This window comes from Hippichthys cyanospilos, chromosome 1, assembly GCF_059441005.1.
Source record: "Hippichthys cyanospilos isolate Australia breed blue-spotted pipefish chromosome 1, RoL_Hcya_1.0, whole genome shotgun sequence".
NCBI lineage: Eukaryota > Metazoa > Chordata > Actinopteri > Syngnathiformes > Syngnathidae > Hippichthys > Hippichthys cyanospilos.
The window spans coordinates 2,531,173-2,555,218 of record NC_142369.1 but is presented as its reverse complement, the minus strand read 5'-3'; the positions used below and the strand labels follow the sequence as shown (position 1 = coordinate 2,555,218).

The 24,046-nt window shown below is 43.5% G+C and overlaps 4 protein-coding genes, 2 long non-coding RNA genes and 5 other non-coding genes across 12 annotated transcripts; 2 read left to right on the top strand and 9 right to left on the bottom strand.

Annotated features, from left to right (window-relative positions):
• Positions 1 to 132: 132 nt before the first annotated feature.
• fgb (fibrinogen beta chain) lies at positions 133 to 4,034 on the bottom strand. Its single transcript, XM_088416522.1, has 13 exons — positions 3,872 to 4,034; positions 3,774 to 3,803; positions 3,584 to 3,687; positions 3,218 to 3,320; positions 2,816 to 2,884; positions 2,209 to 2,323; positions 2,037 to 2,143; positions 1,703 to 1,817; positions 1,513 to 1,632; positions 1,275 to 1,397; positions 752 to 846; positions 487 to 677; positions 133 to 409 (listed from the first exon to the last, which is right to left on the bottom strand). The coding sequence occupies exons 1-13, from the start codon at positions 3,959 to 3,961 to the stop codon at positions 181 to 183; spliced, it is 1,491 nt and encodes a 496-aa protein (XP_088272648.1). The 5' UTR covers positions 3,962 to 4,034; the 3' UTR covers positions 133 to 180.
• A 113-nt stretch (positions 4,035 to 4,147) lies between these two features.
• Positions 4,148 to 8,748, bottom strand: rnf175 (ring finger protein 175). The gene is made up of 9 exons (XM_088416534.1): positions 8,641 to 8,748; positions 8,412 to 8,449; positions 8,152 to 8,293; positions 6,954 to 7,108; positions 6,778 to 6,885; positions 6,599 to 6,719; positions 5,445 to 5,578; positions 5,275 to 5,376; positions 4,148 to 4,482 (listed from the first exon to the last, which is right to left on the bottom strand). The coding sequence occupies exons 1-9, from the start codon at positions 8,659 to 8,661 to the stop codon at positions 4,362 to 4,364; spliced, it is 942 nt and encodes a 313-aa protein (XP_088272660.1). The 5' UTR covers positions 8,662 to 8,748; the 3' UTR covers positions 4,148 to 4,361.
• On the top strand, positions 5,213 to 8,410 carry LOC148428576 (uncharacterized). Its single transcript, XR_015865837.1, has 3 exons — positions 5,213 to 5,464; positions 6,561 to 6,804; positions 6,946 to 8,410. It is a non-coding gene; the product is annotated as an uncharacterized LOC148428576 (long non-coding RNA).
• Positions 8,749 to 8,854: 106 nt separating the features above from the next.
• LOC148428569 (uncharacterized) lies at positions 8,855 to 10,940 on the bottom strand. The gene is made up of 7 exons (XR_015865908.1): positions 10,854 to 10,940; positions 10,489 to 10,517; positions 10,219 to 10,273; positions 9,963 to 10,011; positions 9,723 to 9,763; positions 9,150 to 9,188; positions 8,855 to 8,931 (listed from the first exon to the last, which is right to left on the bottom strand). It is a non-coding gene; the product is annotated as an uncharacterized LOC148428569 (long non-coding RNA).
• Positions 9,011 to 9,103, bottom strand: LOC148428574 (small nucleolar RNA SNORD14). The gene has a single exon (XR_015867979.1). It is a non-coding gene; the product is annotated as a small nucleolar RNA SNORD14 (small nucleolar RNA).
• On the bottom strand, positions 9,271 to 9,363 carry LOC148428573 (small nucleolar RNA SNORD14). Its single transcript, XR_015867968.1, has one exon. It is a non-coding gene; the product is annotated as a small nucleolar RNA SNORD14 (small nucleolar RNA).
• On the bottom strand, positions 9,832 to 9,924 carry LOC148428572 (small nucleolar RNA SNORD14). Its single transcript, XR_015867984.1, has one exon. It is a non-coding gene; the product is annotated as a small nucleolar RNA SNORD14 (small nucleolar RNA).
• Positions 10,090 to 10,182, bottom strand: LOC148428571 (small nucleolar RNA SNORD14). Its single transcript, XR_015867983.1, has one exon. It is a non-coding gene; the product is annotated as a small nucleolar RNA SNORD14 (small nucleolar RNA).
• LOC148428570 (small nucleolar RNA SNORD14) lies at positions 10,343 to 10,435 on the bottom strand. The gene has a single exon (XR_015867982.1). It is a non-coding gene; the product is annotated as a small nucleolar RNA SNORD14 (small nucleolar RNA).
• Positions 10,941 to 11,104: 164 nt separating the features above from the next.
• On the top strand, positions 11,105 to 22,592 carry trim2b (tripartite motif containing 2b). 2 transcript variants are annotated; one of them, XM_088417295.1, is made up of 13 exons: positions 11,106 to 11,225; positions 12,820 to 13,062; positions 13,127 to 13,272; positions 13,973 to 14,153; positions 14,260 to 14,519; positions 15,322 to 15,460; positions 15,535 to 15,705; positions 16,771 to 17,070; positions 18,328 to 18,495; positions 19,343 to 19,511; positions 19,579 to 19,649; positions 19,778 to 19,918; positions 20,904 to 22,592. In XM_088417295.1, exons 2-13 carry the CDS (start codon positions 12,964 to 12,966, stop codon positions 21,054 to 21,056), a joined length of 1,998 nt encoding a protein of 665 aa, XP_088273421.1. In that variant the 5' UTR covers positions 11,106 to 11,225; positions 12,820 to 12,963; the 3' UTR covers positions 21,057 to 22,592. The 2 variants fall into 2 exon arrangements, with proteins under 2 accessions (XP_088273429.1, XP_088273421.1); XM_088417303.1 differs by lacking the exon at positions 20,904 to 22,592 and having other exon boundaries at positions 11,105 to 11,225; positions 18,328 to 18,484.
• Positions 20,178 to 24,035, bottom strand: gltpd2a (glycolipid transfer protein domain containing 2a). The gene is made up of 6 exons (XM_088417314.1): positions 23,881 to 24,035; positions 23,715 to 23,776; positions 23,484 to 23,650; positions 23,318 to 23,423; positions 22,933 to 23,129; positions 20,178 to 22,864 (listed from the first exon to the last, which is right to left on the bottom strand). The coding sequence occupies exons 1-6, from the start codon at positions 23,960 to 23,962 to the stop codon at positions 22,636 to 22,638; spliced, it is 843 nt and encodes a 280-aa protein (XP_088273440.1). The 5' UTR covers positions 23,963 to 24,035; the 3' UTR covers positions 20,178 to 22,635.
• Positions 24,036 to 24,046: the final 11 nt, after the last annotated feature.

The window sequence follows — 24,046 nt, the reverse complement described above, 5'->3', positions numbered from 1 at the left end:
ATATATATATATATATGTGCCGTGCTAGTTAGCAGTTAGCAGTGCGACTGCGAAACAAAGTTGATTGAATTATGACTCAAACCGGACGTGTTGGCAGTTTTTGCGGGTTTAAAGATCAGTCGGGACACAAGCTTCCAAGTAAGAGTGAGGTTTTATTCCCAGAGTCTTTTATATCGACGATCAGGAGGCGAAGACCGGTCGTATCTTCATGCTGATGGCCTTGAGCGAGTACCAGCTGCCCTTCCAGTTCATCCACACGATGCCGTCGTCCGTGCCGTGCTTGGCCATTTGCTTGGTGTAGGCCCCGCCCACGTAGTAGCGCCCGTTGGGATTGGCCGAGTGGCAGCGGTTGTACCACCAGCCGCCGCCGTCCTCTCGGGCGCACTGCTTGCCGGGGTCGCCGGGGTTCCTGGGGTCGAGGCGCAAAGGATTTCCGCCCTCAGAAGTCGGGAAATAACGACCCGGGTCGTTTGCGGCCGCACCCACCAGTTGTCGTTGTCTCTGTCGTAGGTGCTGAACTTGGCGCCGTGGTGCTTGGTCATGGTGCGGTTTTCCCCGAAGAGCTCCAGGGCGCCGTCCAGGAGGCAGTTGCCGGCGTTGCCCGAGTAGTCGCTCACCGCCAGCATGTAATTGGACGACTCGGACTGCATGGTGAACTGGCGGTACAGGCCGTGGACCTGAACGCGAAGCCGCGCGATCTTGAGTGCCGAGCACGTTTAATCTTTGGAAAGACTCGGAGTCAGGGCCTGACCTTGGCGCCGGTCCAGTCCTGCATCTCGACGAGGAGCTCCGTGGGGCCCATCTTGGTCAGCTGACTGATGCGCTCGTTGCCCAGCCAGTATTCGCCTGTCGCAAAACAGGAAGTGACATTCATCGAAATAGGGTAATGGACTACACGTAATTGACTGAAAATGATGTCGCAGTTGTTCAGGTAAGAGACTAAACTCAACATGTTTTACTAGGATTAGGAAAAAAAGATGACCAAGTCGGGTTACCTTTAAAGCTAGTTTGACTAAAACTATCTGCCGTAAACATGTTTGGGCCATCAAGTTTCTACACAGACCTTCTTAGCAGAAATACAGACGTATTGCTTGACTTATTGCTGTTGCCGACTAGCATGCTAATACTAATCGCTGTTGACATTTTGTTGGTGTCGTAAATGTATAGAAAAGTTAACGAATAATGACTCACTAAATTCGTGTTCAAAAATCGCAGATTATTTTTAAATAGTCCCTTTCCATGTAGCCAAAAAAGAAATAAACAAAAAGACTGACCTGGGCTCTCGCAGTGACCTTTGCCCACATCCAGCGCGATGTTACCAAAACCACGTCGGTACTCGTCCCAGCGGCGGCCAAAGTCCACGCTGCCGTCCAGTCGGTTCTGGATGAGAAGCCATCCTGGTGGAGAGCGACCATTAAGACAATGTTCCTTGTCAATTGTCCCCCTCCCCCGCCACACACACACACACACACACACACACACACACACACACACACACACACAAACTCTTACCTCCATTTTGAGTGCTTTGGTCACAGAAGACTTTGTACGGGGGCGCAAAAGGATCCGGCTGGACCAGGTACATCTGCGAGTCTTTCCCACCGCGCCTGTAGATGTCCTCACACTCCTTTCCTGAAAGTACAGAAATGCGTTTGAGAATTCATTCTGACTCATCCGCCATTTTTTTTTAACCCTCTCTCACCGGTCACCACGGGGATGGGACATTTGGTCTGGCACGGCTCCTTGCACGACTCCCGCTGCGCTTGGATGGCCTTCTCCAGCTTCTCGATCTTCAGCCGGATTTTGTCCACGACGCCCTGCGTGACAACATTACCCCCCGCTGGTCAAATCTGGCGCTGCGGATGACTAAGTGTTGCCAGTTTACCAAAATTGGACAAAAGGCAGCCGGAGTTGCCGGTGAATCGCGGGTGTCGTTGCGTAAGTATTTGTTGCTATGCTAGTCATAAAGGTTGCTAAATATAGCTAGCAAAGTGCTAATTGCCTTCAAGGCATGTGACGTAACCCCGCCCCCCCACCTGCAGGACACGAATGGTGGAGGGAAAGACGGTGTCCACCGTCTCCTTGATGAAGGCGTGCTGCTCCTCCACCTGATTGGTGAACTGACTGACCACCCGCCCGTTGTCTGCGGGGAGAGGGAGCGCGTGATTGGACGCGCGAGGCGGGGGACGGGCGAGCGAGCGGCGTCACCTCCGATGATTCGCTGGCGCTCGGTGAGCGAGGACGACATGTCGGTGGCGAAGTTGTAGACCACGTTGGACGAGCGAGACAGCTCGTCCACCAGCGGCGTCAACTCGTTGATGCTCTGGGAAAGAGAGGAAGCGGCTCATTGGTCCAGGGACTCTTTGGAGGCTCCGCCCCACTAAAAAAGGTGCCCCAATCCCATTTCACTTTATTGGTCTGGCAATTATTTTTTTTCCCCTAAAAATTATATTTATTGATTGACGCCAATGACTTAACCATAACGTAACCAGAAGGCCGCATGGTAGAGTTAACTTTTATTTATTTTTTTGCCTTTGTTCAACTTTTTGGTTTCTTTCTTTTGTTCAAAAATAGATACTGTGCATAAAATTGCCTTTTTTGGGGGACTAGTTTGATTTGAAAGATAAATATCAAGAAAAATAGTAAAGCATGAATTTATATATGTTTTTGACCGGCTCGACTCAAAAAGGAAGAAAAATCGCAAGGAAAAAAATACCAAGTTGAAACTAATAGAAAACTGTATGGTCATACCTGAAAATCGGCGATAAGTGTGAAGTAACACAATCAGGGTTGTGAAACGGCGGCGTTGACTTACGGTTGTGACGCTCTTCTCCTGCTTGAGCAGTGCCGTCTTCAGCTCACAGCCGGTTGGACACAAAACTCCCTGGTGGGGGCCACAAAAGAATAAACAGGAATCGCATTACATTTAGCAATCCTTTTACTCCCAAAGCTGAGGCGGAACCGGCGGGAAAATCATCTTGTAGGGCTTTTGACTTTTTTTTCCCCTTGATTCATGTTTCAATTCATTTGCTCTTAATCTGAAAAGAAAATATGTGTGTGTGTGTGTGTGTGTGTGTGCGCATATATATATATATATATATATATATATATATATATATATATATATATATATATATATATATATATATATATATATATATATATATACATACACACACACACACACAATTACTGGGGCACGGAAATGGAAGCGTACCAATTCTCCAGAGCCATACGAGCATCCGCCAGACTCGGGGTGCACCTTCTCCTCCTCCCCCACCTGATGTCCTCTGGACGGGGTGGTGGGGCGTCCTTGATACCTGAGCAGATGTCTTCTTAGCGCAGTGCCTCAAACGTGCATGTGTGTCTTTTTGGTTTTGCCTGACGGGGGGAGGGGACTCATATTCCAGCTTTTTACTATCTTTGTGAGGACCTCTCCTACTTGTGAGGCAATTTTGGTGAGCCCCGCTAGTCCAAGCGCTGTTTTTTTTTAATGGTTAAGTTTAGGGGCTAGGAGATGCAATGTCCTAGGTCCTCACAAGTATAGCTGTACGAACGTGTGCGTATTTGAGAGCAAACTGACCTGCTGCCACCACTAATGGGGGGTGGCGAAAAGCGGTTGGGGCTGTACGAGTCCCGGCCCCGAGTGAGTGGGCGGTGCCCACGAGCGTCGGGCCCTGTCTGGTCCTGCCAACACAAAAACGCAGCAGATGGGCAGCTAGGACCTGACCACTCGAAAACGGACGGGGGACTAGATAAAGAGCACGACGCACCGTGGCGTTGGTCTTGGAGGTCTTTGTGTCCTGCGTGCAAATTACAAAACGGTCAGCGGCCATTTTGGTAGGCGTTCGAAACGGACGGGGGGGCTCACCGCGTCGTAATCGTCGTAGTCCAGGTTGGTCTGAGGGGCGACCCCGCTCACGCAAAGGACCAACAGCAGCAACGTGTGGCTCGTCTTCATCTCGGCCGGGCTCTTCTGTCCCGCGCCTCTCAAAAGACGCCTTTTATGCTAAGCCGCTCCGCCCCTTGCCCCTATTGGCCGATCACCGCGAGTACATGTCCTCGCACGGCAAACATGACCGGTACTGACGGGAAACTTGCTCAATGTCAGGAACCTGCTGGATGTTTGAGTCCAAAGGGTCATCAGCATAGTCAACTTACATTTATTGGATGTTTTTTCTTTTTTTTAAAAAAACATTTGAGCGACACACAAAACATTACAAGCTCAAAAAGAGACGTAAAGAGGAGGAGTCGACGTCCAAAAACGCGTCGAGCGAATAACGCAAATGTTCGGGAAGCAAAAAGGCGTCCCGATATTTAGTCCGCAAACTTGTGACGCGGCTTGTGACTCCTTGGGGATTCTATTCCAGCCCCAGTGAGAAGTTGATCCCGTGGACGAAGCCGATGATGATGGGTTGCCAGGCGACCAGGTACCGGAGCCAGTCCAGGAGCTGTCCGTACAGGACGTGCGTCTTTTCCCAGCTGATCGCCGGACCGGGTTAAGGACATACACACATACTGTACACGCACTAAGGATGAGACGAGATCTCATATGACGAGAATATGAGTGACAGCGAATTAGCAAGTTCCCTCTAAAGTAGTCGATTACTTTTCAGAGGCAGTTAAACAGACAAAAATGAGTGCACGCTTTGATATTGACATGCTGACGAGGTTCCCTTTGCTACTGATCACTTTTTTCAGCATACATCATTCAAATGTGGCTTTTATGGGTCTGGTATCACTTCATACAATTCATAAAAAATATGGAGAGAAACCTGTCTAAATTCTCACAGTTTAAATTCAAGATTAAAAAAAAAAAAGTTGATTATTAAAAATATAACTTTTTTATTCATTATGAATTGGAAATTTGTTATCTATTCTTCTAAGTTTATAGTTTTTTTTTCACCAAAAAGAAATGTCCACAAAAAAGTAAATAATCAGCCTAAAATGTCCTATTTGATCATAGAAAAAAATCTGTTATCAAAAATAAATAATTTAATTACTCATGTTTTTCCACAAAAATAATCAATAGAAAGTGTCAGACCCCCCCCCAAAAAAAAAAAAAAAAAAAATATATATATATATATATATATATATATATATATATATAAATAAATAAAATGGACAGATTTGTGAAAAATGATCCTGTATCAAACATTTTAAATTTAGAACGGGCATTTTACTTTGCCAAAATCTCGTCTCATGGACGCAATCTCATAAGACACGTCTCTTGGGATTTCACACGCACGCGTCCACGATGAGACAGAAGGATACGGGTTGTTCATCATGGTCTTCAAGTCGACTTTCTCGTTGCAGTAAGGACACGTCTGCTTCTTGCCCACGATGCACCAACCGCGGATGCAGAACTCGTGAAATCTGAAAGGCGCGTGAAGGCGCAACAGGAAGCGGCTGTTGCGAAGATGCTCGGAGAGCGGCCAGGATACATGTGACCGCAGGACAGCTGGTAGGTGTCTTCGATGACGCCCTCCTCGTCCACGTCCACCAGGATCTTCTGAGCGCACACGGCGCAGATGTGCTCGCTCAAGCTGCGGCTGGGGATGCCGCCGCCGCTGTAGTACTGTGCGCGCACACGCACAAATGTTTCTTTTATTTTTTTAACCTGCTCGTATAGCTATGTACCGTAAATATAGCACAAACTACGGTTCTAAAACACTTTGTTCTACATCGTTTCAAGCTCACGTTAGAACAGTGATTTTCACTAGCGGTAAATTGGCGCCCTCTAGCGGTAGATGACAGATTAAAGAGGATTTGGGCAATTGAAGAAAAAAAAGGTTGACTGATTTCTCACTTCTTAAAATTCTGACTTTCTTCTGAGAAATCTCGCATAAAGTTCAAACTATCACTTTAAAGTCAAGAATTCTGACTTCTTTCTCAGAATTCTGACAAAAATTCTGACAATTGCCATGACTTTGAAATGAGGATTGTGATAAGTGAGAATTTTAAAGTCAGACTTTATTTTCTAACCCTGAGAATTCTGACAAGTCCCATGCCTTTAAAAAGAAGATTCTGAAAAAGCCACAATTCTCAATTTCAAGAATTCTGACTAATTATTCTGAGAATAAAGTCTAAAGTGAGAATTTTGACAGCATTATGGTGACTTTAAAATGAGGACTGTGAAAAGTCAAAATTCTCATTTGAAAGGCCAATTTCTGACTTATAACTTTAAAGTGAGAATTCTGACTTCTCATGATTTTAGTGAGAATTCTGAGATTATACTCAGAGCTCTGACTGAGAATAATAGTCAGAATATGACTTGGAGTATTCTCACTTTATTCTCAGAATTCTCATCTTAAAGTCAATAGTGAGACTATAGTCTCTGAATTCTGTCATTGAAGTGAGTTTTGACAGAATTCAGAATTCTCCCTAGAATTTCTCACTTTTAAGTGCAGTTAGAATCCCGACTTTAAATTGAGAAAATGAGATTTCTCACTTTATGTTCAATGACATTCAAGTGAGAATTTTACTCTCCAAATTCTCTCTTTAGCTCTGCCTATAAACTCAGAATTTCCACTTTAAAATCTTTCCTTTTCTCCATTTAGGTCCAATTATTCTTCGACTTAAATTGAGGCCACGTTACCCCGATGGTGGACGCCATAAAGTCGGAGCAGATCTCTGCAAAGTCCCGGCCCAGCACGCCGTAGTAAAGGCCGTAGAAGAGCATGACCACGCCCACGTCCATGGAGTCCTCCGCCTTGATTCTGGACATGGACAGAAAGGTCACGTCGCGGCGAGCGTCCCGCCGTCCCGTGGACTCACTTGAAGAAGACGTTGAAGCCAAACATGGTGAACATGATGGCCATGTAGCCCACAAGCCCCACGGCGTAGCTCAGTTTGTAGATCAACAGGAACCACTTGTAGACCATCCTAACGAGAGACGGGTATCGCGGATGGAAACGAGAACTTTTTTTTTTTTTTTTGCTGCAGGAACTTACCTTGGCGTCCTGCAGGAGAGCGGCTTGCGCGTAGCTCTGAAGATGACGTAGCTGGTGATGACGGAAAAGACGCCCCACATGGACAGGAATCTCCACCAGTAGAGTTTGATAGTGAAGTAAAGGGGAACCACCCACATCTGGACCAGCGTGACCAGCTGTGGGCAACAGGTGAGAGATGTCCTGAAGCTTCTCTCTCTCGCTCTCACACACACACGCTTGTACGGCCAGAGTTGTGAGGAGATACGTTGAGAAAACGCATTTTCCGGTATTTCCAAACTATGGCTCGGGGGCCATACGCGGCCCGTTCAGTTTTTAATCCCTGCCCTAACCCTAATCAATGGAAATGACCCTTACCCTAACCACAACCCAAAACCTATAGTCTAAAACAGCGGTTCTCAAATGGGGGTACTTGAAGGAACATCAGGGGGTACTTGAAGTTTGAAATAAAACAATGCGTTATGTGTTTCGGGAAAATATAAGTTCATGAAACAAATTCGATGTTCAATTTATTTAGGCATGAAAGTTCATTATTGTAAAAACCATGCTAGAATGGTTGGATCCAACTTGTCACATGCGACCGCTCGTTACCTGTCAAGTTCATGATTTATTTTTGGCAACGCATCTCTACTCTGATCCCAAAAGAGGACACTAAGTTGAATTTGTATTTTTTTTTTAGAATAGGTCTTGACACTTTATGTTGATTATTTTTGGGGGTACAATTATTGATAATTATGTTAATGGATTATTTTTGTGAAGAAATCTCTCGGTCTGACTCTTTCTATTGATTATTTTTTGTGGAAAATAGTTAATAGTAATAAGTGATTTCTTTTTTATAACAGATTTCTTCTATGATGCAAAGAGGACACTTTAGGTTATTTTTTGTGTAGACCATTCCAAATGAAGTTTGAAATGGTGTAAAATTCAACGAATCAGCCATTGATGGCATGTTTTAAGTCTTTTTTTTTTAACCCAAAAATGCTTTGCGCTGGTTCAGGGTTACTTGGCTAAAATTTGATACTTCACAGGGGGTATGTCATGAAAAAAAAATTGAGAACCACAAGAAAGTCTTGACCCCCAATTAGAGGTCTGAACAAGTGAAGACCAACCTAAATGTCCTCACTATGTCGATGGACAACCCAAAACGGTTCTCCCAAGTCTCGCCGTACAGGATCACGCGCACACACTCTCGCGCGCTTACGTTGTAGGAGCGGTGATGTCGCTGCTTCCACTGCACCAGCACGATCTGGGCCACCACCAGAGTGGCGATCAGGATCAGAACCATCTCTGCGTGCATGGCCTCATGACCTTGGTGTTTGACATGCAGACGCTCGTGTTGCATCCTGCACACGCACGTTATTGCCCAAAATCACTTTTTTTTCCCCTACAGCAGGAACTAATGTGAATCACTCCAAAGTTCCACAAGAATGTTAAATATAAGAGCTGGTTCCGTGCACTCACCTCCACTTTTCTCTGTGAGTCATTTTGGACAGATCATCCTATATGTGTGGGGAGGTATGACAACCCATTTATTTTTCTGACAACATAGCACATTCTTTGCGAGCCAAATGCCACGTAAAAGCAGCGTGTTTCCACACGTGCTGAATGCTAGCCACGACTTTGCGTCTTCTTTAAAAATATACATAAAGAATTTTGAAAAAGGGCTAATAGTTGTCACTCGATGACCTACCTGAGGTTGTACGCCAGCCATCCTGGCAAAATTCTCGTGTGTAGCAGAGCCGGCTAATGGCAACTGCTAGCTAGAAAAGCTAACAGCTGTAAGCTGCGCGTATGACTGTATGGCAACCCAGCAAGGTCAAAATTAAGCGCGAATCATTTTATTTCTAGTGTCACCCATTTTTATATTCAAACGTATTTTTAAAAACGAGTCATTCACAGAGTCAAAATGTCAAGTATTTTTATTTAGTTGAAACAAAAGTCCTCTTTGGTTTCTTCCAGACGCATCCAACTTGAAGTCAACCTGTAAGAGAAGGACAAGAAAAGCATAAGCTCTCCAAAGGAAAACAAAACAAAACTGATCATAAAACAAACAAACAATGTCGCTCAGACATCCAAGGAAGTGTTTAGCCATCTTTGGTCATGTGACCTCTGGTGGAAACTACGAATGGCAGGAAAAGTCGTCATCATAGCGACACAAATGTTTAAAACTTAAAAAACAAAACAAAAAGTAAAACATACCTAACTGGCTCACAAAATGGCCGTCAGAGGAAGTCCGCCCTGAAAGGTAAATTGAGTTTTTTTTTTCAACAAACTGGAGCATAAATAAATAATTCTATTAAAAATATATATAAATTGTGGGTCGCTCAGACATCCAAGGAAGTGTTTAGCCATCTTTGGTCATGTGACCTCTGGTGGAAACTACGAATGGCAGGAAAAGTCGTCATCATAGCGACATACGGCTACAGTATTTTCTGCACCGGATTATAAGGCGCACCTTCAATAATCGGCCCATTTTAAAATGTATAGGACGCACCGCATTATAAGGCGCACGGTAGTGGAATTGCATCAAAATTGGAGCATATATAGCACATCAAAATTTCAAACAGGGTGTAATAAAAATTTTAACTGTAAAAGAAATACATCATTACTGAAATTCAGGTTAAATTGAATTTACATTTATTTTTTTTCATCCCGGAAATTGAAAACCAGTAGTTTATGCACTGTATAAGGTGCGCTGTCAGCTTTTGAAATTTTTTAAGGCTTTTTAGGTGTGTCTTATGGTGCCAAAAATTATAAATAAACAATACCTACCTAATTGGCTCACAAAATGACCGTCAAACAGGAAATCCGCCCTGAAAGAGAAATTAAATAAATTAAAAAAACTGACATAAATTAATAAATAAATAAAACAATGCGTGAGTCGCTCAGACATCCAAGGAAGTGTTTAGCCATCTTTGGTCATGTGACCTCTGGTGGAAACTACGAATGGCAGGAATAGTCGTCATCATAGCGACGCAAATGTTCAACTTAAAAAATAAAAGCTACACATACCCAAATAAGTCCAAATGGCTCATAAAATGGCCGCCACAGGAAGTCTGCCCTAAGAGAGAAATGAAGAAAGTTAACAATTTAAATCTTCAGCAAACTTGACAAGGTGAAAATAAAAACAAATGGTAGGTCGCTCAGACATCCAAGGAAGTGTTTAGCCATCTTTGGTCATGTGACCTCTGGTGGAAACTACGAATGGCAGGAAAAATCGTCATCAAAGCGACAAAGAGTTCATTTTTTTTTTTTTAAATAATCATACCTGACTGGCTCTTGGTTGCGTGCTTAAGAAACGATCATTGTAGCAGGACGTTCACCTGGAACAGAAAATGGCGAACTTAAGCTTTCATCATCAACAACCATGACAGGAAGTCACAATTTCAAATTCGCTCAGACATCCAAGGAAGTGTTAAGCCGTCTTTGGTCACGTGACCTCCGGTGGAAACTACGAATGGCAGGAAAAATCGTCATCACGGCGAGTAAATTGGGAAAAAAAGAAAAAAAAAAGCAGCATAGAATATGAGTTTCTAACCTGTTGTCGTTTCCAGATGAGTGCAAGCCCTGCAATCACAATGAGTCGTGAATTTCAAGCATGCACTTTCACCACGTGGTTTGAGCAAACACAAATCGATCTAACAGAGTTAAAACTTATGAAAAACATTATGTCGATTTCAAAAGCGTATGAATAAGCGTTCCGCACGCCGCGACGCGCGATATAAATGAATTAAGCAACAATGGTCGCTCCGAAAGACGTAACCGTGAAAACATCATCGGCAACCATCCGTGAACTAAAATAACCTTTCATGCAATCTACAAGCATAATAAGATAAGTTCTTATTTTCTTATAAATCTAGCTAAGATATTACGCGTTAAAATGCGAACATTAAACATATTTACCACTCTCTTAGTCGTTTCTTGTACGTGCTCTTCCGTAGCCAGGATCTAAATGAACGCGACTGTGTCCGATTTTTGTTTATATATGACGCCTCCTATACATTATCGCCATCTGTTGGCTGGAGGGAAAACTACAACCGGTTGCTCCTCCGTCTTAACTTGTTCCCGATTGGTGGACGTTACACTAAAGCCGATTGGTGGCCCTCCCCCCCGCCTCCGTCTGTTTTTGCTGCTGCTGGTGTTACCATGATGATGATGATGGTGGTGGCATCCCCCCCGTCACCCCCCCAACACACACGCAGAGGCAGAAAAGGATGGCTTGAGGCTGGAAAACACACATGCTGCTCGGTTGTGCGTCCGTCACACTGGAACCTGGTGAGTAGCTTCCCCTGCCGCCTTTTCGCTGACACGACGCAGTGATGAGACGGTGGGTGAAGGAGTGAAGATGGAGGGATGATGATGGAGGGAGGAGACAGTAGCATCTGTAGCTTGTCCCTGTGCGACATCCGGCCTTCGTGTGCGTATGAAGTTAGCATCCAGAGCGCTAGTAGTGAAAGCAGCTATGTCACTGAAGTGACATGATTCGAACGAAAGTATATTTGCAGTATTCCAGAAAGGGTGATGATTATTTACTGTAAACGCCCACTACTAGCTGGATGTAGGCAGCCAAATGTGAGTAGCGAAAAACCGGGACGACACCTCCCACCCCATTTTTATCTTTACATACGGTATATCAGCATTTCCAAACAGTAAATATACCATCGTGATGCCGAAATGCGATAAACCCGCAGTCCACAGTCGAACAGTAGTGCCTCGAAATGAGAGCCGTCATTCGATGGAATATTCTTGCTTTGACTTGACTTGAGAGCAAATATTTGAGATAAGAGCATTGTACGGTTACATGTTTTTTCAAGAGAAGCTTCATGCTGTTTAATGGGGCTACTAGTTGAAGAGATTTACATGTTGTGCTTTGTGTTGTATATTACAACTTGTTTCCCTGCGATAAGTGTTTTTATTCTTGATCATTAAAATTTAAATACAATTTTAATTCAAATTTAATGTCAAATGAATTTGTTTTGGGGTGAATTCATAATGAACAACAAAAAGTTTATTATTTATTTTGATTCAGTTTTGTTTTGTATGTATTACATATTTGTTTTCAAGGTAACCTCATTTATTTATAGGTTTGGGTTAAAACTATCATTACGCCAAATTAAATGTCAAAATTAAGGGGAATGGAATAAAATTATTTTCAACCCACTTTTAGAGAATCAACACATATGCCTAAGTGGGTCCACAAGACCAAAAACGTTTGGCTAAGAAACCCATTTAGCCATTTTCCCCAATAAAATTTGATTTAGAAATAATTTAATGGCTAAATATTTGTTTACACTTAATAGGTTTTAAAACACATTTTGACCCTTTGGTTCAGGTAACTGACCAAATCCAGAAATGGATAAACTGTGATTACTTCAAATAATTTTAGTATCCTTTCAAGATGTAATGTGTGTAGATTGTCGATATAACAATACTGACAGGTGTATATTCTTTATCTTCTGTGAAGATCCACTAGTATTACCTCTGCCTACCGAGCCATTTAAAGGAGTTGTGAAATATTCATCTGTGTCATCATCGCTGCACTATATATCTATTTAAGGATAAATGTATTTTCCATCTATTTGGATGCAGAAAGTTGCTTTGAGATATGAGTGTCTTGAGTTATGAGCGTGGTCATGGAACAATTTCAATTTCTATGTCAAGATAACGCTGGAAAGGCACATGTGTGCCACAGGGCATCTAGTGTATGCGGTTCAAGGCCAAACACAGCATTTTAGGATCAAAGGCCTTAGACGGCTGCACTTTTGGTCTCCATGGCAACCACAGCATCACCCTCACTCCGAAGACATGAATGTGACCTACTTATCGGTTCTCGCGGGGGGGATCGTCTTATTTTCCTTCTCTTCCGCAGGACGCCAAGTGAACCGCGCGCAACGTCTTGTTTGCCACGTTCAATAAACGTCTGGGTGGCTTGATGTTTTGGGCCGGCTCTGACTTGGCGATGGACTGAGAACGCGACGGAGACGTTCCCTCCATCGCCTCGCCACCCGAGCCCATGGCGGCGCATCAACACTCTCCGGACAGCAGCAGTGAGGAGTGCACCGTGCTAGAGGCTCCGCCCACTAAGGACACCTGCCCACAACATGGCGGCAAGGTGAGGTGGCCGCACGGTCACATGACCCGCACCTTCTCCATCCTTGACGGCGCGTCTTCCGCAGGTGTCCGAGTACTGCTGCGAGTGCGCCCGCGCGCTGTGCGGCGAGTGCGTGCCCGAGCACAGCGAGCATCCCAAGGTTCCGTTGGCAGAAGCCTTGGAGCGGCACCGCCGCGCCTTGGAGGCGGGGATGAGGGCGGCTCATGACAGGTATCGGGAAATGATTCGTTTTGTCGTGGACTCGAGAAGACGACAACATTTTGGATTTAAATGAGATTACGTGAAATTTTAACAGGATTTTTGCAGACAGCAAATCGAATTGAATGCTTTTTATGCAGCTTAAATCACAATTATTGCTTATGATTTCTTTTCAAATTAAGAGCACATTGATTGGAACATGGAGTAACTCCTGTACTTCAGCCAAATTTGTTTCTTGTAAAGTACAGATAGTCACCTGTCCCCACAAATACATACGTATTGCATAGTTATTCATTTTATTCTTGGTAAATTATGTTCTAATCTAGTGATTGCTTTACTGAATGTTTTATGTAGTTGTAGTTCCCTAGTTTATTGCGGGTTTTAGGGTCCCAAAACTACTGACAGTAACTGAAATCCACAAAGTAAAGCTTGAACTTAGTTTTTTCTTTTTTCGTGACGTGTTTTGGCAGAATTAATACCGTTTACCGATTAATGGACCATTACCTAAAAAAATACAAATAAAAATTCAATCACTAAAATAGCATATGTGTCCTCCCAAAGCATTTCAATAAGTGTTAGTTCGATGCAGGTTTTCACTATCAGTGGGAAGACCTTTTATCTCTATTCTGCGTTAATAGCGGTGACCAAGAGTAAATGTATCATTAAATAGATAAAAGAATACACAAAAAAAAAACGCCATTGTGCACTCCAGATTACCGCAGATTTCGGCCGCCGCCGTGGTGGTCGGAGAAATGGTCCAGCAGCTGACCAATCAGAGGACGGCCATTGAGGAGGATATTCTGTCCAGCTTCGAGGACCTTCACAAGCAGCTAGATGTGAGGAAGAGCGTTCTTCTCATGGAGCTGGAGGTCACCTTTGGCCTCAAGCACAAGGTGCTTGACGTGAAAGCGAGCATCATGAGGAACCGCGCAATGAAGTGTTTCTGAAACGGAGATTTCCGTGACCCGTAACCCATCGTGTTGTCTTGTGGGACCCCAGGTGCTCCAGTCTCAGCTAGAGGGCCTCCTGCAGGGAGAGAGCACCGTGTCGTCGGCCTGCACCCGCGCACAGGAAGTCTTGGCTACGGAGGCTTGTGCCGAAAGCTTGGAGGTGGAGCTGGATCTCAAGGGGGAGCTGGAGGAGCTAGCCCGACGAAGTCTGTCCTGCCAGCCGGAGGAGAACGACCAGCTGGACCTGGTCCTGGAGACGGACGGACTGCGCAAATGGATCCACAACCTGGGCACCATCGTGACCACCAGGTAAGAGGCTTCCACGTCATTCTGGCGGTGTTTAAGCTTGAAGTTTAGAACTTTGACATGTTGTCACCATCTGGGTGAAATTTCATTTCCCTAGTGTCTTCTTTTTATGATTTCCCTTTGATAGTGAAAGGCGTTTGATGTATAGGTCAAAGGATTAGACAAAATATCACTCAAGGCTTGAATTAAATTCAGAATGTTCATTTGAATATATCATGTGCAATAATGCAAATTTAGGTATGATGCAAATTAGTGACAATGGGCAACAATTGTAGGAATGGTAAAAGAAATGCATATGTTTCAATATCTAGTATGGACATTCTATTAATGATCTAATAACATTATTTTCAGTTCTTATCAACCCTGGTGACTGCTCTACTATTATAAAACATTACTTTCAACTCTGAAAACACATATTAACACAGTGCATCTCAATTATATTTTGTACCAGGCCCCCCCTCGGAAAAAGAGGACTTTTCGCCCCCCCAACTCGATGCGCTGACTATAAATTAGATTGTTATCTATAAAGATTGCATAATTAGACTTATACCTGTATCCATTTTAACATTATCAAAATAAAAAAGCATTACAAATCAGCTTTCGGCAACTGTCATTATTTTTTACAGCATTTATATGGGTTATAGCTTAGTCTAAAACTGAAAAAAAAAATAACAAGTGTATCAAAGTGCCTGAAATTAAAAAAAAAAAAGATGCTAGTTCTTATTTTATTGCAATTACACTTTACATAATAAAAACAAAACCTTTTCCCCGGGGTCATCCCCACCCGCCCCCCCTTTCTCCCCAGTGCCGTGGCCAGCCAAAGCGAGGCGATGGGCGCTGGCCTGGAGCAGTGCATTGTGGGACTCCCTTCCTCCGTCACCATAGTAACCAGAGACAAATCCGGAGGGGCCTGCAAGAGCGGAAACGCCATCCTATCAGCTGAGGTCGTGCGCACGGGCGGCGAAACCAAGTACGTGCGAGGCTCGCTGACATCAACCTGGTCTTTTTCTTCCCGCAGGTGTTCACGCCCGACGGCAGCATTGTGGACGGCGAGATTGTGGACCACAAGAATGGAACGTACGAGTTCGTCTACGTGCTGCCTAAAGAGGGCGACTTTTCACTGGCGCTGCGTCTGTACGATCAACACATTAAAGGAAGTCCCTTCAAACTGAATGTCGGCACGTCGCAGGTGGGTGAAGAAGCCGGGAGACGCTCCGCGTGTCGGCTTGAAGCTACTCTCATGGCATCCATGGATGTGGATCACGTCGGGGACACAAATTGTCTTTGAAAATCCCCTTGAAGGCGGGTTAGCGTTAGCTGAAATGGAACCTCTTTTTCCATCCGGACCGAGTATGTGGGAAGTTAGAACTGCTATTGGGACCAATTAGGATTGCACCATTATGTCCAAAATAATCACGATTATTTTGGTCACGATCATGTTCATTGTTAAGCACATTTTAATCGATTAGCAGTCAAAAAGCAGTTGTTTTGATTCATTTCAAACGTAATTTATTCACATTGTTTTTGCCAATTTTTCAAAATGGGTCTCAATTGACAGCTAGCACGGTATTGAGGAATCAGGTGAGAAACTCAATGCCATTTCACACTGCTAAATAATATGCAGTATTAGGGTGAGAAAAACAGATGCTTTTGTAATGAAAACATGTGGGAAACATTGCCCCCTGGTGCTAGGATGACAAAGTGCTTGATTTGACATGTAAGGTAGAAGGATTTTTCAATGTTAATATCGTCAAATTAAATGCGGCATCCAATACCATGATCACAATTCTATTAATTGTGCAGCCCTAGGACAAAAGTATAAAACTCTGTTGCTGAGAGAAAACCAAAGCCTTTTTGTCCCAGAACCCAGAAGATGCTAAGTATGTCCGGTTAAAGCTAGGCTCATAGCATGATAATAGAGGCGGACCACTCGGGGTCACCAAATTATTTTTGCAACTCCCCTTGGTGGCAGGCGAGCATCACCTGAAGAAACCAAAACTTTTTCGTCCCATCTCCTCGGCGAGTTGAGGAGTCTCAGAGTAGATTCCTAGAATACAATTCCTGATATTTATATACTTGCTCAAATATGGATATAAAGACATAATCAAATGATACTTCTTGTGTGAGTTCCTATTTTATTTTGTTAACCCCTTCAGAGAAAAAAAAACATGCACAATTTCTAATAATAGACACTGAGAGAAGCTTCACTCTTGATGTATTTGTTAAATTGTGAACTGTCCCCCCCCGCCGCCAGGTTTCGCCCTCCACCACCACGCCCTCCAACTCTGCGGCAAACGCCACGCCCTCCACGGGCTCCTCGGAGGGCGCCAAGAGGCGGGGCAAGTCCCCCGGCCAGAAGAAGAAAGGCTCCAAGAGGGCCAGCAGCGCCCTGGGAACGCCGCGCCGCAAAACCCAGAACCCCATCGAGGACGACCTCATCTTTCGCGTGGGTACCAAGGGGCGGAACAAAGGAGAGTTCACCAACCTCCAAGGGGTCGCCGCAGCTGCCAACGGGAACATCTTGATTGCCGACAGCAACAACCAGTGTGTGCAGGTGACATCGTGTCAAATTTCGTCATGTTGTTTAAGTAAACGCCTAAAAGAGTGCGGGTTGAAATATTTCATAAATATTTCATTTGCCTTTATTTTAGCCCTAGGCTAATCTTGAATACACTTTTTTTTAGGTATTTTTGGCAAACTTATTTATTTCAGCTGAAAAACATCCTTAAAGCGTCTGTAACAAAATGATGAATAAATCATTTTTCATTTGCAACTAAGACCTCCAAAAACACATTTGGCCACTCACCGTCGACTAAAAATGACATCACATGTGCTCAAGGCTAGGCTAACGAGCTGAGCCGTGATTGGTTGATTAAATGAGCTGTCATTTTCAGTCAACAGAAAGTGTTTTTTTAATCTATTAGTCGTACATTAAAAGTCATTAAACTACCATTTTAACTATAGATAACTTATTGACCTTTTACTGATGAAACTGGCGAAATTAGTGTATTATCCCTTTTTATTTATTTATTTTGAACATGCATATAACAAAAGTAAACAATGAAGCAGACAATTAAAAATGTTGATTCAAATTTGAAAACAGTTTGGGACAAAACAAGAATGGACTGTCCTAACTTCTCGACTAAATGAATAACTAAGATTAGTAGCTCCCTTTTTGACCTGATTTGGGTTATTTTTGAACCAGCTGTTTTTAATTGTGAAACAACGGTGCCAAAACAAAAATGGATTGACCTAAATTTCTAGATCAAACTAATCACTTAAAATCTGGATAGCTACTCATTTGAATATTTATATATTATATTCAACCCAAGTGTTTATATCAACGTATCTATTTCCACCCCTGTATAGTTGTTTCATTATTATTTTTGCCCTGTATTTATGAGTGCCTATATAATACATAAAATACTATTTACTGTACAGTATTCTAATTTACAATACATCATCTGTAACAATACCATATTTAAAATGTAGTTATCCGTGATATTTCAATGATTATCAGTGTATCACCAACCCCATACGTTTAATAATTTTTATGTTAATTTTCCAAGTAATGATACACCTTAATCTTTTACTTTCATCATAAAAATGAATCCTTCATATTCATAGAATAATTTGTACGTTACAATATTATCCCCTTATCATACTTACGTACATGCATATACATCTGAAATGTATTATTTTTATCTTGACCTTCAGAATAAAAATCACAATTATATTACTGAGATAAAATGATGACACTTGTGTTATTTTTAAAAATGCTGACACTATGATATTGTTTGCAATGTTTCAGGTGTTCTCCAGCCAGGGAGAATTCAAGAGTCGATTCGGGGTGCGCGGACGGTCACCGGGGCAACTGCAGCGGCCCACGGGCGTGGCGGTGCACGCCAGCGGTGACATCATCATCGCTGACTATGACAACAAGTGGGTCAGCATCTTCTCCAGCGATGGCAAGTTCAAGGTTCGAGTAAATCTTGGGCATTTCCGCATTTGATTGAGATCTTTGCAAGAAATCTCTACATGTTCCAATTTATTTGCTCTTAATTTGAAAATACTCTGCTCCGAACACAGCATTTAAAACATTAAATTATATTGAAAGTTAACTAAACCTTACAATGTTTTACAAATATGTCACTACAACACAATTTAGCAGTATGTTGCTTCATGTTCTTATCAAATTGCTCTTTATTCGAAAGGTTTTCTGTAATGTTCCTATTATGAGATTACACAGCATTAAGTGACAGGTAGATTCAAACCGAACACAATAAAAGAACACAAAATAAAGGCACACAACATTTTGTATAGGAGTCATTATAACACAATTCAACACTAGATTGCTACATTTTCCAATGAATTTGCTCTTAATTTGAAAAGAAAACTGCGCTGTGCCCGACAAAGCATTGAAAAACATAAAGATATATTAAAAGTTGACAAAATAAATGCATACAATGTTTTACAAAGGTGTCATTGTAAAACAATTTAGCAATAACTTGTTCATGTTCTTATTAAATTGCTCTTTATTCAAAAAGTTTTCTGTACTGCTCCTATTATGACATACAGTAATAGGACAGGTAGATTAAAGCCAATAACAAAGTAAAAGTGTTCTACATTTTGCAAGGGAGTCACAATAACACAGTAAATTTGCTCATGATTAAAAAAAAAAATACTGTTCTTGTCACAGCAGTAAACAGCATTCAATTATATTGATATTACTGGATATTAAAGATACGGATTAAATTCACAAACAGCGTTACAAACACTTCGGGCTCGCTGATATGGTCACGCTAAAGGTTGTCATGCAATCACAGGCCAAGCTGGGCTCGGGCAGGCTGATGGGACCCAAAGGCGTGTCGGTGGACCACGAGGGTCACGTGATCGTGGTGGACAACAAAGCCTGCACGGTCTTCATCTTTCAGCTGAGCGGGAAGCTCGTCACCAAGTTTGGGAGCCGCGGGAACGGCGACAAGCAGTTTGCGGGTAAGGCGCTCTGGCCCCATCGCTTGAGCGACTCGTGGTTTGACTTTTATGGGCCGGTGTCTGTTAGGTCCGCACTTTGCCGCCGTCAACAAGAACAATGAGATCATCGTCACCGACTTCCACAACCATTCTGTCAAGGTAACATTTTTAGAGACAAATCGTTTAGCTTGAATGAGGTTTGCTCATAAAGCTTTGTGATCTGATTTTGGTTGCCCGTTTACAATTTATAAGCCCTTGCGCCTAAACTACCATGTGTTCTCTATCAGGTGTTCACGCCTGAAGGAGAACTGCTCCTCAAGTTCGGCTCCAACGGCGAAGGCAACGGACAGTTCAACGCTCCCACCGGTGTGGCTGTGGACACCAACGGGAACATCATCGTGGCAGACTGGGGCAACAGTCGAATACAGGTGCGTCATGTCACCTCTAGTTTTTTTTTTAGATTTTTTTTTTTTTAGATTACAATGGATCATCTTTGATTCCATTAAAAATATATATACAGGATTTTTTTGGGGGGGTAGTAAGAGTTTATTCACCGTGTGCGTCATCATTAGGCCTTATCTAAATCTCTCTTTTTCGATATGTCCATTTAGCAGTTTATTTTAAAGAATTGCTGCTACACGAATCTGCATAGTGTGGTTTTATTCATTCACAAGCATGCCAAGCCACTAGGCAGGAGTAGTGTCAAAAACATGTGTCCAATCAGAAAGGACCAAAAAATAATGCATCTTTGAGACGAGACCTGTTTACTTGATATTATTTATTTTTAGAAGCGCTTACAAGACATATGGGACAATGCGCTGCCTGTCAAGCCATTGTAACACAGTTGAAGTCAAACATTGTGAGGAAGTCAACTAATCCTTCAAAATAAACTGTACTTATGTTACTGGTAACATATGACATGAACGGCATTGACACACTTTTGTTTTGAAGTTCTTTTCGGAAGCATAGTCATAACAACGCTCAACCAACTTGATCATCTTTGGTTTCTAGAGTGAGCAGGTTTTTAAGTTCAACACAGATATGTTCTGAAATTAATCACGTTCACACGGTCTTGTTTGGAAATTAAATTCAAACTTCTTTTTCAGTGATGTGGGCATGAGCTGGCTTATTATTCAGTCACTCTGTATAATGGAAGAGGATGTGCCTTAAATTGCACTTTGACAAACAAACAAATGATAAATCGTCTTAATTTAAAAAATAAAAGCAGGCCCGTTCTGGTTCTATCCGTGACACAAATCGATGAGCCGATCGTTGACTTTCTTTTGATCCGTTTCACCATTAGTCACAAGTTTAAAAAAAAATTAAATGATGCACCTAGACCTTTCTGCAAAAAAAACAAAAAAAACAAAAAACAAAAGCACCCTCACAGTCTTTCTACCCCAAACTGTGCAGGTATTTGACGGCAGCGGTTCTTTCCTGTCCTACATCAACACGTCGGCCGACCCCCTGTACGGGCCGCAGGGATTGGCCCTGACCCAGGATGGTCACGTGGTGGTGGCCGACTCAGGGAACCACTGTTTCAAAGTTTACCGCTATCTACAGTGACGCTAAAACAGAGAAAGATCCAGGAGGCTCCGGCTACCATTTTTTTCCAGATGAGGTCAAAATTCGTTTCATAGCCAAGATGGCGGATGTGAGTGATGTCCTCCGAATTGATTTGATGTCATTTTGTGATCGTTCAATTTGGGTATGCATTCCACCTCCCAGCCTCTAGGAGGCAGTTAAGTGCTAACTTCCTCAGCGTGGATGGCTAAGCTAGGAGTCCACAGTGTTGTGGCTCCCTTCCCCCACAAGGGCAACACGGTGACCAATCATCCCTTTAAAGCCACCGGTTCCAATTTGACACTTTGGCGTTATCGAAGGAATGAATCCACGTGCGTGCTCACCAGCAACACTGTCCAGGTCAAAGACTTGACTGGGCGCAGTTGGCGAATGACATCAAACATAATTAGCAAACTCATGAATTCATTTCATGCCGTTCTTACTTTTGATTGTGTTCCATTGTGTGCATTGAAATTCTTAAGTGCCAAAGCGTTAAGTTCATCTCTCATTTAAGATTGACTGATATACACTACTCACAGACAGTTAGGGCCTTTGAGCTTTTTGTGTGCAATTTAGGATAAACCTAAAATGCACTGTCATACAAAACAAACCCGAAACTTTGTCAAGTTCTTAATGTATTTTAGGCGCATCCTGAAAACGCACTCAAAAGCCCTATCTCCATAACTGTTTGTGAGTAGCACATTTTCTTCAATAATCCGTCGTCAAAATGTGATGCTAACTGACGTCTTCGAAGCTAACAAGCCAGCACACACCACAAGCGCAGCGCTAATGCAAGTTTTTAACTATTTCCCCAGCAAGATTGTCATTAGCATAGTTTATGAGCATATTCTCCGACCGCGGCTAATGTTTCTACGTTTAGTAGTAGTGGCGCTAACAAGGCTGCCATCATGAGTTCATTAGCATGTGGACCAGCTTGGCTAACTGCATGTTTATTGCATGACTAACTTTTTTTTTTTTTTGTATCAGCATGCCCAAAGGCATAGCTAATGCTACGGCATCTAGTTCCTGCATCGGACATGGTGTCGTATTTTATTGATTAATTTTTGTGGTACGCATAATCCATTGTCTCCCTGCTATTTGCTATCGCGAGTAGCCAAATTGATCGCCTAACAAACGTAATTCAAACCTTAAACATATGAACAATGATGAATTAAGTTATCATTTGTAATTCGTCTTACATTAAAAAAATAAATATCTTCAAGATGATTTGATCTCAGATGACCACAACCGAAGCTGACCTCGATCAGATAACGGTCAAAATGTGAGAACGGCGAAGAAGCAGGGGTTTATTGTATGCATCATATTTCCATAAATAACTTTGAAAAGTGAATCGGCCTTATCGACCAAAGATTGATGGGGAAAAAGTTAACAAACCAGCTTGTTACGCTTGCAAGGCTAACTGTCAACCCAAGAGCAACGAGGGATGTTTATGTGCTATTGATTGTCAATGAGTTGTACGTGTGAATGTTTCCTGTCTGCATGTCCATTCAATAATCAATAAATGACTTTCTTCATCCATTCGAGCTGCACTTTGTCCTTTCGGAAATGCTGGAGGACATCTTCAGGGAAGGTCCAGCATGCCGTGCTGCTCCAAGATGCGCTGGGTCGCACCGTGGACCCGCTGTAGAGCGGCGATGATGACGCGTAGGACAGGCTCCGCCTCTTGTTGATTCTGGGCGCACACCAGCCGCAGGAAGTACTCCCGATCCGGGAGGGCCAGGAAAACCAGTTCTGCGGCCTGCCGGAGCATCCATGGGTGGTGAGGGGCCAGCGCCACCTGGTAGGCGTCCCTGTGAGGCGCAAATGGACAAATTGTCGTCATCCTTGTTGGCACTGCTAAAAAAAAGTGTGTCCATACCTGCTGAGTTCGCCAGGCGTCTTGAGGTGTCCATTTTGGTCAGGTGCGTGCGTCAGGCCGTCCAGCGTCATTGCGAGCCACAGCTGCGAACGATGCAAGCGCAGCAGCGTCCTGCAGCCCGAATCGGTGCGGCGGGAAAAGTCCACCGCGCCGGCTCGAAGCTCCGCCTCCACCATGGAGCGCACTGAGCGATATGCCTGCAGAGGGATATCGCCCCTTTAGGCCCGCCTTACACCTCAGCTTCTTGAAATATATCTTGACATGCCCTAACAATGCTACAGCCAAATGAGTAGTAGAAGTTGTCAGTTCATGAAAATTTGTTGCAGAATCATCTACACTGCACATTTGGTCACGAAGCTGCTCGAGATTGCAAAACCGCTCTCACCCCTTCCTCTGACCCGTGCGTGCGAGCCAGCAGTCGAATCAGGTCCATCTTCTCTTTGACCTTCTGAGAGAAGAACGAGACCACGGGACCGAGGGACTCCATGAAGCTGTCGAGAGGAGAGCTCAGTCAATCTCCGACCCCGCCATGGCGTGTGATTAGAGCATACTTGATCAGCTGGTCCCAGCTCTGCAGGTACGGGTCCAGGAGGACATCTTCGGCCACGGAGATGCTGGATGTCAAGAAGCGCAGGAGATTCGATGCCTGAAACGATTGGCCTGGGCACTCCTTGATGATGGGCGTGGCTTTGTCAGGCTCCACCAATGGACGCTGAGTCTGGGAGAAAAGGACTTTACACCAGGTAAAAATTCCAAACACAGAGGATGCTGTTTACTTTTACCGTTTTTCTGTACGCTCGGCATGGGAAGCGTGCAGAGCCGCAGTCTCCATCGCTACCCTTAGCTGCGGAGGACGTGTAGAGCGTTAAAAGCGCCTAGCAAAGGTCAATAGAAAAGGCGGGTGTGTTGTCATAGCCACAGTAGGCGCCTCCAAGTGAAGTGACTTACGGAGCCAAAAAGAGCTGAGGAAGATAACCAGCGCCAAGATGGCCGACAGCAACAGGCAGCGAAGTCGTCTGAGCGTGACCATGGTGACCTTTCAAACAAAAAGATTAAAAATACACACACAAATACACACATTGATCATATTATGCAGCCTGTGATAGACACACAC